This window comes from Hipposideros armiger, unplaced genomic scaffold, assembly GCF_001890085.2.
Source record: "Hipposideros armiger isolate ML-2016 unplaced genomic scaffold, ASM189008v1 scaffold_1225, whole genome shotgun sequence".
NCBI lineage: Eukaryota > Metazoa > Chordata > Mammalia > Chiroptera > Hipposideridae > Hipposideros > Hipposideros armiger.
In genome coordinates, this window is record NW_017732575.1 from 254,713 (window position 1) to 269,648 (window position 14,936).

At 50.3% G+C, this 14,936-nt stretch overlaps 1 protein-coding gene across 5 annotated transcripts in view; it reads right to left on the bottom strand.

Annotated features, from left to right (window-relative positions):
- Positions 1-247: 247 nt before the first annotated feature.
- Positions 248-14,936, bottom strand: part of NDST1 (N-deacetylase and N-sulfotransferase 1) — a 58,440-nt gene continuing 43,751 nt past the window's right edge. For 3 of the 5 annotated variants that reach the window (XM_019633026.1, XM_019633025.1, XM_019633027.1), the window contains 10 exons: positions 14,705-14,890; positions 12,897-13,025; positions 11,948-12,130; positions 10,901-10,997; positions 9,584-9,707; positions 7,524-7,698; positions 5,230-5,400; positions 4,446-4,555; positions 2,640-2,742; positions 248-1,463 (listed from right to left, as the gene is read on the bottom strand). In XM_019633026.1, the coding sequence (XP_019488571.1) occupies positions 1,344-1,463; positions 2,640-2,742; positions 4,446-4,555; positions 5,230-5,400; positions 7,524-7,698; positions 9,584-9,707; positions 10,901-10,997; positions 11,948-12,130; positions 12,897-13,025; positions 14,705-14,890 (1,398 nt within the window). In that variant the 3' untranslated portion in view covers positions 248-1,343. The other 2 variants (XM_019633028.1, XM_019633029.1) reach the window with 2 other exon arrangements.

The window sequence follows — 14,936 nt, forward strand, 5'->3', positions numbered from 1 at the left end:
CTGTCTCCTCGAGGCCCCAGACACACACAGACATGCCTGCCCCCTCCCTTCCGTCTCACTTTTCATGCACGTAGATAGGACACCCTTTGGGACTGGGGCTTACCACCATTTTGTATGACTGAATTAAAAACAAACCCAACCAAAAAAAATATAATATATATATACAAATTTTATATATATATATATATATATATATACATATATATATATATATATATATATATATATATATATATATATATATACATATATATATATATATATATATATATATATAACACAGTGCGACCCCAGCACCCAGGGTATAAACTCTGGCACCAAGGAAAAACAAAATATTAAAATACTTTAGCTTCTTAGTATTGGGGAGGTTAAGGGGGTCTCCAGGAACACTCGGCCTTTTGCTGGGGCAAAGCCATGGATGGCAGTCTCAACAGCTCTGCCCAGCGTCTGCCAGGGGCCGAGGCCGGGTGGGCATGGGGACAATGTATGTACATGGGAACATGTATACTGGCAGACTCCTGAACCGCCTCAGTCTTTTACCACAGGAAACACCACACATGTCATATCCCAGGGTGAAAAAAGGGGGTGGGATTGAGGCCTGCGTCTCTGGGTCCAAATGGCATGGCAGTGCCCCAGGGCCCTGGAGGAGGCCCGGAGGACTGGGTGGACACTGAAGGAACCAGCAATTCTTTCCCCAAAAAGGGAAGGTGAGATGTGAAGGTATTAACCAGAATGCGTGTGAAAGTTCAGCATTCTCTCGAGGGGCCACCCTCACATCCAGCCTACTAACCAACTCTGGGTACCCAGCTGACCCCTCTGAAGGGCCTGGCTCGAAACAGTCAGGGAAACATCCAGTCTCTCTCCCTGGTTTGGCAAAAAATGTCCAGCTGGGCACTTCTCCCTTATTGTCTGGAGGACAGGGAAAATATGGCAGCTAATACTGAGGGGATACCCTGCTGGGGCAGGGAGTAATGGGATGAAGGAGAGGGTATGGTTGGTAGAACACAGTGAGGGGCAGAAAAGAGTCTCACGGACTCCCTCCTACCAGGAAGTGGCCTTCCACCAACAGGAAGTGGCCTCCCCATGAAAGGCTGTGAACGGAATGAACCTCTGGTGGTTCAGGAGGTCCTAGAGGCCACAGACCCAGCAGCACTGGACGCTCTGAGGCGCTTGTGGGTTTGCCTGGGCTCTTCTCCAAGCTCTGCCTGGGCTTCGGCAGAGTATTGCTCATAAGTGCTTGGCCAGCCCGGGCCCAGCTCCCCATTGTGCAGGTCCGTCTGGCTCAGCGTGTGGCGGGACATCCCTGCCGTCACAAACGTTCAGTCTGGCTGTGGTGGCCACGGCTACCTGGTGTTCTGGAGGTCCTCTCGCAGCCAGGTGGGCAGCGTCTGGCCCATCTTGTACAGCAGCTTGGAAAGCTCGATGTTGTGGTCCCGGTAATAGTCCTTCAGGAAGGCGCGGGACTGTAACAGGAAGGAAAGCTCAGGTCTTGGTGATGGGCTGACTCAAGAGGGACCCCTCCTCTTTAAAACCACCATTCTGTTGGCACCATCCCATACACCTATTATTTATTCACAGTCTTCTTCAAAATGGTAGCCTCCAAAAAAAAGCTCCTATATAGTAGGAATACCAAAATATAGCACACAAGGTCAAAATTCTTGCAATAGAGGGAAAAGAGAGAGAATTAATCAAAGCCAGGGTGAATGGGAAAAGGCAAACATAGTGAGTCACAGTGTGTGACCTTTCCCCTGTATACTCTGTACATGCCCTTCTCTCCTACAAGTATCCCATCCTTCCAGGCCCAACTCCAGAAACCCCTCCCTCCTTTGAGAAAACTCTTTCCCTCTCCCAGCTTCAAGTGGCATCTTCTTGTTCTGAATTCCCATGGCACTTGGGTGCATACTTCTCTTACAACAGGAAGCACTTCCTGCCTTATATTCTCCTTATCCGTGTGTGTGTGAACATTTCTCTCCTAGACTAGGAGTTCCTTGAAGGCAAAGAACAAGTCTGATTCATCCTCAAAGCCCCAGAGCATTCAGCTCTCAGGAGAGGGTAATAAATACTCATTTGACTAAGTCAGTTCTGACCCACCATATCCCAGCCCACATTTCCTCCTCTTAAGAACACTGTCCAGGGCCGGCCGAGTGGCTCAGTTGGTTAAGAGCATGAGCTCTAAGCAACTTTGTCGCCAGTTCGATTCCCACATGGGCCAGTGATCTGTGCCTGAGCTGAGCTGCCAACAGATGGCAGGATGGCTCAGCTGGTGAGAGTAGGTGCTCCTAACAACAAGGTTGCCAGTTTGACTCCCATATGGGATGGTGGGCTGAGCCCACCCACAACTAAGATTGAACACGGCACCTTGAGCTGAGCGGCCGTCAGCTGCCGATTGGTGGCCAGATGGCAACTGGACTTGGAGCTGAGCTGGCTGCACCCTCCACAACTAAGATTGAAGGACAACAACTTAGCTGTTCCCCTTCCCCAATTCCCCAATAAAATCTTTAAAAAACCCCACAAAAAAACCCTGTCCAAAAAGAACCAAAGTCATTAACGTGCTGAGTGTAAGGTAAAGGGGCGAGAAGGCTCCCGCCAGTATAGGGATTATTTATCCAGCTGCTACAGGCAGCATGTCCACCACTTACATCCAAGTCCATCTCTGGGTATTTCCGGCCCTTGCTTTTGCCCAGACACTTGGTTTTTCCTCCTTCGAGCAGTTGGCACCAAAATCCTTTCTTTGGATCAAACCTGTGGATGTGGGGAAAGCCTGTGGGTGGGAGCTGGCCTGGTCACTTCCTTCCCACTTTAAGGCAATGGTCACAGACCCCGGGGACGGCAGAGCCTCGGGGACGACAGCGTCCTCTCCCTTGTGCACACTCAGGAACACATAGGTTGTATGGGGCTGATATTAGCATCTGCTTGCTCATGTTTTGTCCCTCGGCTCCCCTAGACCCACCTGCCCCTTCCTCCCAGCAGAGGGAGGCTTACATGCTCTGAGCCTCCCCTTCTCCCGGCTGGCAGCCCCCGTTCCTGAAGCAATCCTTGACACTTCCCACCCTCATGGTTCTGGGAAACCTCTTCTGAGCAATCTCCAGCTCAGGGGTGAGTAACATTTTTTTCTTTACCCAAGAACCCAATGGGGTTGGGGGGGAGTTTAGTGACGTTCTTTTGGTTTTTAATACATTGTAGTTTTTATTAAGAAATGCAGTCTCTGCAGTTGCACTTCAGCATGTCAATCACTGGGAAGTTTTGTTTTTTGGAGTAAATTTCAGAAAGGACAGAGAACTGCTTTCGGGATTCAAAATCATGCTGGGCCTACAAGGGCATTTTTGGGCGATGAGATCTGAAGCTGTCACAGGGAGGGAAGCGATGTTGGCATCAGAATTCAGCCCCAGGTCAGGAACCATTAGGAGATTGTTGGGCACGAGGATTGCAGGGAAACAGAATTCACATTTGGCAGGCGAGGGAAATAGGGGTTTCTGAATGGGCCACAGCGTAGGCATAGATGATGATGATGATAGCAGCTAGCCTTTATCCAGCATTAGTGCATGCCAGGCACTGAGCTAAGAGCTCCACGTGCGCGCTTTTCTTCAACACAGTGGCCCTCGGGAGGTAGGGGTTACTACCTTTATCCCCAACTTACAGATGAGGAAAGTGAGGCTTGAAGAAGCTAAGACATTTGTCCAAGGTCCCACAGCCAAAGAAGTCATGGATCTGGGCTCCTAACCCAGGCATCTCTGATGCCACAGCCCACATCCTTAGCAGCTGCTCCTGTCTGCCTCAACATGAAGGACCCAATTCCCTTTCCCACCTTCAACTTCCAAGATAGTGAGAAGGGAACATTCTTGCTGCAAGACTTTCATAAGCAGGTAGCCAAAAAAGGTGGCTTTATTCTCCCTTCCCTTGAGACCCCTTCAACCAGCTGAGTGTGTCCCTTGTCTGTAACATAGCACAGCCCTAAGCGCCTGCAACACAGGCTGGCCCTTACTCATTTGGGGAGGGCATTCTCAGTGCACTTGCGCCAGGTTTTGAGTGAGTACGATTATTAGCCATTGACGATATTTTTCCTGAAACTATATTTAAGTCATAACCTAATGCTAAGAAACCCTTGTGGGAATTAGGGCTGCTTATTGTTGGTCTAACTTACTTTTAGATAAAACACTCTGAAAGTATTCATCCCAGACTGAAAAGAACACCCCAGGGATGGGACTGACCAGAGCAGAACAGATTTATCACCTCCTTTTTTCTTGAGTTGATACCTTTATAAATATGACTCAAGTCATATTAATATTAGCTTCTCTGCTAAACTACCACCAGGGACATGCATACTTTCTCACACTTACTGATGCAAATTAACCCGTGTCTCTACTGTAATCATCCAAGCCTTTGGATTTTTGGCCCAGGTGCCTGCTTAGGAAATGCCCCTGTTGAAAGACCAATGCAACACTCACGCCAAGGTTTTGTGGTAGTCAATGGTGTTGGTCACCCCAAGGAATTTTTGCACTGTGTCCATCACTTTGGCAGGTTCTGTTCGCAGCAATTTGCCGTCCAAGACCAGAATCTGGAACAAAAGAAAAGGGAGAAGGATGATTGGAACCTATTTTCACTCCGGTGGCAGTCAGTCCCCCAGTTTTCTTGGTCAGAGCCATGGTTACAAACTGGGGTCCCTGCACTCTGTAGAATCTGCTTCCTCCTCCACTTTTGAACAGCTGGCATCCTCAAACCTCAGCCCTCTGCGGTCTAACTCCCTGCTCTCTGCCAGCTTCCCCTGATTGATGTCATCCTTTCCTAGAGTTTCAGCTATCACCAAACCCTGCCTACCCCTCCTGTCTCACTCAACAACATTCCTCTCTGGCCTCTCCCCAAGTTTCTGGCCCACGTGTCGCTCTCCTGCCTAAATCTTCCAAGTTTCCTAAAACCCTTTGTGCAGTCTGGTCCTGCCTATCTCTCCAGCCAAGCTCTCCCTTCACCACCACCCTTCCCAGGGTCCTACCCCAGAGCTTTCTGGGTCCCTTTAGGGACACAGAGACTGTTGTGATGGGACAAGGGCTTGGGGAATTTCACACATCAATCCTGGGATAAACAAGATTGAAACCTTTGAAGATTGCAGAGGTCTAACTCTCCAGTGACAGCATTTCCAGCCCTGTGACTAGTGAGAGAGATTTGAGGCTCTTTGCTAACTGCAGCAAGGCAGTACTGTGATTGCCCTCCCAAGGGTCAGGGACAGGCAGCTACCTGGTTGGCGTGAAAGGCGCTGAGCCAGTGCTCGATGTGGGTGGCGTACCAGCCGGGGACCAGGCAGCGGTTCTGGAGGGCACGCAGCTTCAAGGAGGCGTCGGGCCCAGCTGTGATCACCTCGTGAAAGGTGTACTTCAGGGCCACTGGGTCGTCATGGGCTCGCTGGTGCTACGGGCAAGGGGAGAGGGTCAGCATGTCACTCAGAGGGCACAAAGGAAGAGGCTTTTGTGGGACAGCAGCCATGAGGTGGCCAGAAGAACCTGGGTTGGAATAAGGAGTCCTGGGTTCAAGTCCTGGCTCGGTCTCACATTGTCGTCTTGCCTCAGGGAAGTCACTGGCCCCTCTGAGCCTAGTTTCCCCATCTTGCAAGATGTGAGTTGGACTAGATCAGAAATTCCAAATGTTGGTCATTTGCACCCCATCTCTGCGATTTCTGCAATATCCACAAACCATCTGTATCTGTCAATGTCAACATACTTTTCTGTACGTTCACCCATCTTTCTTATTCACCTCAATTTATTTCAAAATAAAACTCAGTATCACCTCCATAAGTGGAAAACTAGAATAGTTGTCACATATAGAAGATAATTGTTCATAAATACAATAAAAATAAAACAATGTTCTCAAACACAAGCCAGATACAAGTCTACTACAGGCCCTGAACCTGAAACTTGCACTCTCTTTGTCAAAAACAGAGTTTAGCAGTGTTAGAAAAGACTTAAGTGCCATTGTGCCAAATTAAGAATGTCTCCTTTACAGAAGTCAAAAGGTGTGACAGACCAATAATGAGCAGCCTTAATTCCCACAAGGGTTTCTTAGCATTAGATTATGACTTAAATTTCAGGAAAAATATTGTCAATGGCTAATAATCCCACTCACTGAGAACCCAATGCAAGTACACCGAGAACGCCCTCCCCAAATGAGTAAGTGCCAGCTTGTGTTGCAAATTCATATGTTAAAGCCTTAACCCCCCAATGCAATGATATTTGAGATGAGGCCTTTGGGAGGTAATGAGGTTTAGATGGGGTTATGAGGATGGGGCCGTGTGATGGGATTAGCCTCCTTGTAAGAAGAGACACCAGACAGTACTCCAGCTCTCTCTCGCTCTCTCTCTGCCATGTGAGGACACAGTGAAAAGGCGATTGTCCAAAAGCCAGGAAGAGCACTCTCACCAGGAACTGTATTGGCAGCACCTTGATCCTCAACTTCTAGCCTCCAGAACTGCGAGAAATAAAAGTCTGTTGTATAAGCCACCTAGTCTATGATATTTTGTTATGGCAGCCCGAGCAGACTAAGACAGGATTGGGAAAGAATTGGAAAGGGGAAAATCCTGGCTTTGAACCACCTAACGTAATGCCATGGGCTGTCGGCATCTGCAGAATTCCCATAGTCCAGAGATCAGGAACCTGCCGACCACAGGTAACACTCACCAGACCCCATTCTCCCAGTAAGGATCACATACAGCTCAGGAAGGGGCGAGGTCCTGGGACCGGAGAGCAAAGAGGGTCTGTACCTGGCCCCCTCACAGCACTGTGGACACAGTGAGGCCCCAGGGAGGAGACAGCCACCTGAATCACCCAGGTGAACAGGTTCATAGGGTGTCAGGGAGCTGTGAAAAGTGGCCTGAGGAGGACTTCCTGGACTAGCCAGTAGACCAGGCATGTGCAATACTCTAGCACATGGCAGGCAGGGGAGGAAACCCCCCAAAAGCCTGAGCCTACGCATTCCTATAAGCCAAGTAGAGTGGTGCTTAGAAGAAATTGTCAGGTCATAGAAATTAAAGAAAATTCTAGTTCTTACACAGTCAATTAGGGACTGGGAGTCATACGCTCTCTGGCATGGGTGCAGTCCAGGTAACTTCCATATCTGATCAGGAGTTTGCATCCTCCGCTAAGAATGGCAAGTCCTCGGTCCTGTCCTTCTCTGAATTCCCACCCAGTGCCAAAGTTAGTATCAGCCCAGATCACTGTCCACCAGATCTAGGTTTTCTCAAAGTGGAACCAGCCTCCACCACCTATTGATGTCAGAATGAGAGGCAGGACCCCAGACAAAGCTACAGGGGTGGACAAGTAACTGCTGGCTGAGATTCACCATGGATTTCTGCCTGTCTCTCCACCAGGCTAGAAGTGCTATAGAGGTGGGACTCTATTCTTACCAAGCATCCCAGAAGCCTAGCTTGGGGCTGGCACGTAGTAAGTATTTAGTAGATATCCCTGGAATGAATGGTTGAGTAGCTGAGTGGCAGACAGAGCCCTGCACCCCGACCCGGGGCCCTGCCCAGCCCAGCTCACCTGGTACCAGGAATAGGCCCGGTCCGCTGGGTTGATGAGGATGGTTAGGACCTTGGCCTTGGGCAATAGGGCAGCTGCTCGCCGGGGTGCCACTTCCGAATCAAAGTAGTTGGCGCTTTTCTCAAAGTAGAAGTCAGAGGTGGTGTTGGAGGGGATGGGGAAGAACTCCATGTACCTGCAGGAAACCCAGAGAGGAGGCTCACAGACAAGGCTCCTGAGAAAGGGGCCTGAGGGTTGCAGCATGAGCGGGCCAGGGCCGCGGGGGGTAGAACTTCCGAAAGCAAGCAAAGCGTATCACTCCCAGCCAAACAAGGACTCACTTCTGGCAGGGAGTCTAGTCAAATGGCCACTTCGCAGACTCCCCTTTCAGAATTCGTCCTTTTTCATGGGAGACCTTGGGGTCAGGAGGATCTGAAGACTTACAGGTGTGATATGGGTTGCGGGGCATGGCAAGGCAGTGTTGTCTTTCCATCCTAAACGGATGCTCCCAGAGTGAAACTGGCAGGGCCCTAATTCTCACTGCCTCTAGGGGGCGACCTGGGACTCAGCTTTCAACATGAACCTCCCCTACCCACCGCAGGTGACCATCCATACCAATCCTTTGGTACCATTTCTAGGTTGAGGACCCTCAGATAACTAAATGACCCCCTCTCGCCCCAGGGGCACCTACTCATGCAAAATAGAGGTACAACTTCGGAGGTTCGTCGGAACCAAAGCTTAGAAGGTCCACCCTAGTTAAGGTGTAGGATCCCTACTCTGTCCTATGAGACAGTAGCTCTCCAGGGGGGTCCCAGGGGCCCCTTTATCAGAACCACTTGGGGGCTTGTAAGATTCCTTCACCCATCTTACACTTCCTACAAAATCAAAATCTTAGGAATGGGGCTAAGAATCTCTCTCTCTCTCTCTCAGCTTTCTGAATTTTCTTTATAAAATGCATCTGTCTGTTCACATCCATTGTAATACCTAAATCAAGAAAGCTCTGAAAACAGAAGCTTTTTTCTTTAAGTTTGTAACAAAGCCACTTGGCAGCAAAACCTGACTTATGAATCTTACTTAGTGTAAATATTCACATACTTTGCTCCAGACGTATTGATGTATTTGCTAATGGGGTGCTGCCCCAGACCCTGCTGAAGGTGTTGCTAAATATATGGTGTCACAGCACATTAGCTCTCTGCAATCTGAAAAATGCTGACTTTCCCATAATACATCTGGCTATAATGGTTTTAGATAAGAGACTATGGACATATTAGAGATATACGGGTAGACAGAGACGGGAAGGAGGGAGGAAGGTAGGTAGATAGATAGGCAGATAGACAGAGAGACAATAGACAGACAAAAGAGAGGGAGAGAAATACACGCAGAAAAACGCCAAAAAACAAACAGAAGAATCCCCATAATTTCTCCGCCCAGGTAAACCATTGACATAAAGATAATAAACAAAAGAAATACATAGATAAGGTTGGAAAATATGTAAAAAAGTAGTAGAGAAATCTACAAATTGAAAAATCGGAGTGTAAAACCATCCCCATGCGACCCCCACACCCCGAGGTAACCTCTGGTGACAGGTTCTGGTGGGAAGCTACGTCAACCACCTCCCCAGGCGACTCCCTGACATCCAGCCGCCTCTGAAGGGCCCATAAGAACACCTCCTGCTCCATGATCAGCAGAACACAGTGGGAAGGACCAGCTTTTGGGTCAGAACACTTGGATTTTAGCCCCTGTTCTGTCCTCAGCTCATGGGACCTCGGGCAAGTCCCTGTTCCCCTCTGGGAGTCAGAATGTTTCTATACAAGCAAGGGAGGGGCTGGACTCCCACTTCCAGCAGCCTCTGACCCTGGCCAGAATGCAAAGGGGCAAAGGGCATCCTCATCGAGTGTCCCATCTGTGACACGCCTCCAACACCATGACTCCAGGGTCACTGCACTTTGTCCCTGTTTACAGGAACTTTAGCTGCGTGTCAGCAAGCTCCAGCTGCTTCCTGCTGTGGCCACAGCAGACCTCCTCCCGGCAGGCTCCATGACAGCCTTCCTGCCCCGCTGTGGACAGAAAGGCCCACTCACCAGTCGATGCCTTTGTGATAGTTGTGGCCGTTAAAAAATTGGATTTCCTCAAAGGTCTCTGAGCTGGGGTAGTTGCTGCTGAGGTCCGGGTGCATGCCCAGGAACAGGTAGAGGGCTGTGGTACCTGTGGAGACAGAAGGCGGCTGAGACCAGGGAGGGCCCAGCCCCCAACACAAAGACGGAGCCTAAAATCCTAGGTTCTGGTCCTAGCTCTCCATTTCTCACTGCGAGATCCTGGGAAAGTTTCTTCCCTTCTCTGGGACTTAGTTTCCACATCTATACAATGAAAGAAATACATGTCATGCATGTAAGCACCCCAGCTCCTGTACCCATTGCAGACATCACTAATCCATCACAGCATTCTTCACCACTAAATAAGGACTTGGCCTCAGAATCCTTCTTACCACTGTACTCAAGCAGCTACATCCAACTCATTACTGTCTCCTCAAAACCCTAGAGCTAGATAATTTCTGCTGGGCCCTTCCAGCTTTGGGCCTCTGTCCTGACGCTTGGGAGGAGCTCAGAGAAAATGGAGCTCCAGACCCTCCAATCTGTTTAGGCGAAATTCTTGATAGGCTAAGAAATCTGCCTCTCCTTCTGGGTGCCCTTCCCTCACTCATACCCCTCCCCCATTTGACAGCACAGGACCTACCCCCTCCTCCTTCAGAGAGTCCATCTCTTTCTTGTGTGTAAGTCTATGGTTAATACACCATAACGAGAGGTCCCGGCAGAGAAGGAGACCATAGTGTTTGGTGCTTAAGAGTGTAAGTTTTGGGGTTACAGAGACCAGGGTTCAAGACCTGGACCTGCCATTTCCTAACTGAATGTGTTAGAGGACGTCATTTAACTTCTCTGAGCCTTGAGTTTTTTTGCTGTAAAGTGGGAGCACCCATCAGTGCCTTATAGAGTGTGGATGGCAAATGCTTAGCAATCATGTCATCACTTCTTTCCTGCATGCCTGGCAGACATAACTAGTTGATCGCAGTCCTCTTTGCACTGAACAAATTTTGCATGGCTCTGCTAGAACTTGCAGAACAGCTGGTCTAGGCTTCTCTGCCTGGAAAGGCTCCCAGGAGGTCACAGGGGGAGCTCCCTGAGGCTGTGGTTCAGGACAGAAAGAAGAATTCCATGGCCACCCTCCACCTGGTTCCTACTTCCAAGCTGATAGGCAATTCATGTTCGCCCCAACTTCATTTCTACTTCCTGGGAAAGAGGGGGCAGATTATTGGGGAGTGGGACCAGGGCCAGGTGTCCCCAGAATTCTGTGGCCGAGACAGCAGGGGTTGGGGGAGGCTGGTCAAGAGTGGAGAGACCTGCCTGTTTTCTGGGGGCCAATGATGAGGAGCTTTGGGAAGCGATCACACGTCTTCTCCTTGGACCAGATGTCTTTGTGGCGTTTGTCCTCACAAGGGTCCTAAAACAGCAGAGGAAAGGATGTTAGGGGGCCCAGGAACCCAGGAAGTGGACTCCCGTTGCATACTGATAGGTGACTCTTACGGCTGTTCTGCATGTGTCCTTGTCACACTCCCACCTTGGGACACTGGGCTGCTGGCAGACAGGAACCATTTCTGGTCAATCCTAGCAAAATACTCAGCTCAGTGCTGGGCCCGTAACAGGAGTGCACGAGTGCTTGTTGAAGTTAACTGGCTGGGCTGTCTGAACCAGAGGGTCAGAAAACTTCTTCTATAAAGTTTAGTAAATCTTTTGAAATTGTTAGTAAATATTTTACGCACGGGTACGCTCTGGTCTCTGTCACAACTACTTAACGCTGTTGTTGCAGCTTGAAAGTATGTTGTAGTACATACAAGAATGAGCATGGCTGGGTTTCAATAAAACTTTATTTACAAAAAAGACTGCAGGCCAGATTTGGCCCATGGGCATGGTTTGTCGACCTCTGGTTTAAACTATGAAGACTGCCATCAATTCCAGCTTCTGCTTCCAGTTTCTGACAGCCCCACTGGCAAACTTCCCCAAGAACAATCCCCAAAACCCTCCCATTAGCCCCCTTTCCCGTGGCTCAGGGACTGCTGGAATGAGAAAGGCATAAAGACTCTCTGAGAGTAGCCAGTCCAGGCAGCTGCTCTCTACACTTCATCCACGCCATGTTCACTTAGTTTTGTACTGAGGTTTTAACAGAGGCTGTGCGTGAGAGTGCATGCCTGTAGGTCTACGAGGAAGGTGTGTACATACGTGCACATGAGAACAAGCGAGTGTGCCTACACTGGTCAGCAAGTGTGCACCTGAGTTTCCACTCAAGAGCGACTCAGATACGAGGGCTGAGCCCCCGTCTGGAGCATGTGCCCGTGAGTGGTGGGTATTCCATCCTTGCGACAAGGCCTCCAGGCCCTTGTCCCATCCACCCACCTGCCAGAGCGGGTCCTTCTCCTCAGAGAAGATCTGGAAGTACTTCTGGGCCAGCTGCACGGGGGGCAGTGTCTGCAGCCGGAGGTTGGTCCAGGAGTGCAGAAAGCGCACCAGGTGCTTGAAGGTGTACAGGCCCAAGCGGTCATTCCCATAGTTGGACAGGTGCGTCATGAAGATGCTGATCTGCTCCAGGGGAGGAGGGTGAGAAACAGGGGCTGGTCAGCCTCTAAGCCACCTTCGCCCCACTTCTGACCCTCGGTTCTTGCTTCAGCTTACAGGTTCGCTGAGGTCATCAACAAACTCGCTGTGTGACCTTGGGCTGTGACCAGGTCTGACTGACTACCGACTATTATGGCCCTGGAACGGGAGGCTGACCTACTGTGCAGTTATTTGGGTGCTCTGTTGTATTTCTTTTGGCAGGGGGAGGGGGTGCCTAGAAGATAAGGAGTACTCGGTTATCCCACAAAGCTAAATACCACCACCACTTGGTATGTTTAATATCTTGATAGCTATATTAAAACGTGAATGATTATTTCCCTTTCATAGATAAGGAAAGAGGCCCAGAAAGCTCAGGTGAATAGCTTAAAATATATATATTTATAGTCATATATATTTAGTATATTAATAGCTTGCTCTGTATATTAATATATATTTACATATTTATACACACACGCAAAGACCGGAAAGAGAACATGGACAAAAATGCTAACACTATTGTACTGAAGTACAAGCTTGTGAAAGGGGAAGAGAAGATAGCTCAGATCCTCTGCCCAGGGTCAGGCAGCACAGTGGGAGCAGAGCCAGGGCTGGACCGTGGGTTTCCAATTCCCAGCCCTCACACCTGCTCTCTCCTCTCCTCCCCCTTCCCAGGGGGGCCTGCCCTGGGACAGACAGGCCTCTCGTCTCGCAGCCCCTCCTCGCCACCAGCCGAGGACTGTGGGGCACTCACGGGATTGAGGAGGACGGTGAGGAACAGCTCGCCCCCGTTGATGATCTTGTCCAGCTCACTGGAGCCACCCGGGTACTCGTTGTAGAAGATGGTGTGTGTGAAGAGGCCGCAGGTCTGCCGTGGGAGAACCTGGGGAGGCGGGAAGACAGGAGCCATGGCGTCTCCAGGCATGGACGGTGGTGAAAGGACCCTTCCTCAGAACAGCCGCAGTGTCTCCTTGGAGAGGCAGCCTTCTGTATGGCCGCACAGCCCCACGCCCTTAAGAGTTTTCTGCGGCGAAGACCTTCTGCAGCCTGCCACATACCCCCAGGTGAGCCCACTGGCCCTGGTTCTTTTACAAACTTCACTGCTATTCTCTGTACGAAACGAACAGACCCAAAAGTAACAGAGATGGGCGAGTGAGAATATTTCTGGAGACTTGGACTGTTCGCCCAGCGAGGGCCCCTGACCCTCTCTAGAGCAGCCCTCCCACTCATCTGTGACTCCTCTTGCAGCATGAGAGCCTGCCTGGTAGCAAGCACTCTTGGTCATGCATTGGTTTAACTGTTTATTATCTGTCTCTCCTCGCGAAACTGTGGGCTCCAAGAGAGCAAAGAACTTGTCTGTCTTGTCACCACCTCATCCTGGAGTTAATACGAGTGCCTGGTCCTGAAGAATCTGGTGGGTGGATGGATGGATGGGTGCATGAACCTGGCCTTCCCGCAGCTGCTCCATCTGTGCTGACAACTCATCCTTCCAATGGCTCAGGCCAAAAACGCTGTAATCATCCTTGACTCATCTCTCTCTCCTACCCGCTACATCCAACTCATCAGCAGATCCTGCTGGCTCTAACTTCTAAATAAGTCCAGAATCTGACCACGTCCCAACATTGCATCCTGGTCCACGCTACCACCGTCTCTTGTTTGGAAGACTATGGTAGCCTCCTAGCTGGTCTCGGGCTTCCCACGGTGTCTCCAACAGTCTCTGCTCCACACAGTAGCCAGAAAGATGGAAATCCTTTTAAAATATGAGTCAGATGCTAACGGCACTCCATTCAAAACCTTGCTATCTCAGACTAAAAGCTAGAGTGCATCCAATGGCCTTACGTGACCCTACACATAAAGCCCATCACCCCTCTGACCTCATGTCTTACTCCCTTCCCCTCACTCACTCCCCTTCAGCCATACTGGCCTTCTAGTTGGTCTTCAAACACACTCTGCACAAACCTGCTTCAGGGCCTGTGCAGCTGCTGCTTTCTCTGCCCTGGCAGCAGTGCTCACTCCCAGGAAGGCCCCCCCCCAACCCCCTTATTTAAACCAGCTTCTCTTCTCCTCTCCCCTGGCACTTCCTACCTCCCTGCCCTGCTTGACTTTTCTCCACAGCCTTTACCACCATCTGACCATTATATACCTTACATATTTATGAGCTGTCTGTCTCCTGCCACTAGGATGTCAGGTCTACAAGGGCAGGGACTTTCGTTGGGTTTGCGCACTTCTGTATCCCCAGTGCCTAGAAAAGGGATGGGCACAAAGTAGCAGCTCATGAAACAATTTTAAATGAGCAAACAAATGAATGAAACAGAGGCGTGTCCCAAGGTCTCACCAGAGGCTGCTTTGAAGAATGTTCGTCCCTGATCCCCTAACACAAAAGCTAAGGTTAGGAGCTCATGAAAGGAGCAGCCTGGCAGCCCACCTTCCCTGGGACAGAGAGCCTCAGGTGCCAGAGGGGGCAGCAGAAACTGGCCTGAAATCCATAGCCAGCTCACCAAAGCCATGCTTCCCAGGACAGCATGTGCACACCCGGCTCCTGGCTGCCGGGGGCCCACTCACCATGATACCATTGTGGATGAAGCCACGGCGGTAGCGGGCCGGCTTCAGGTGGGGGTACTCCTCTGTGCTGGTCACGCAGATGCGCCACACCTGCTTCCAGGCCTCGTACAGCTGCACGTGCACAGGGTACACGCCCGAGTGGTGGGGCGCCACCGCGTACCCCATGTCTGTGGGAATGCCGTGCTCCTGGGGAGAAGAGGGCCAGGGCAGGGTGAGCATGGGCTTCCCCGCT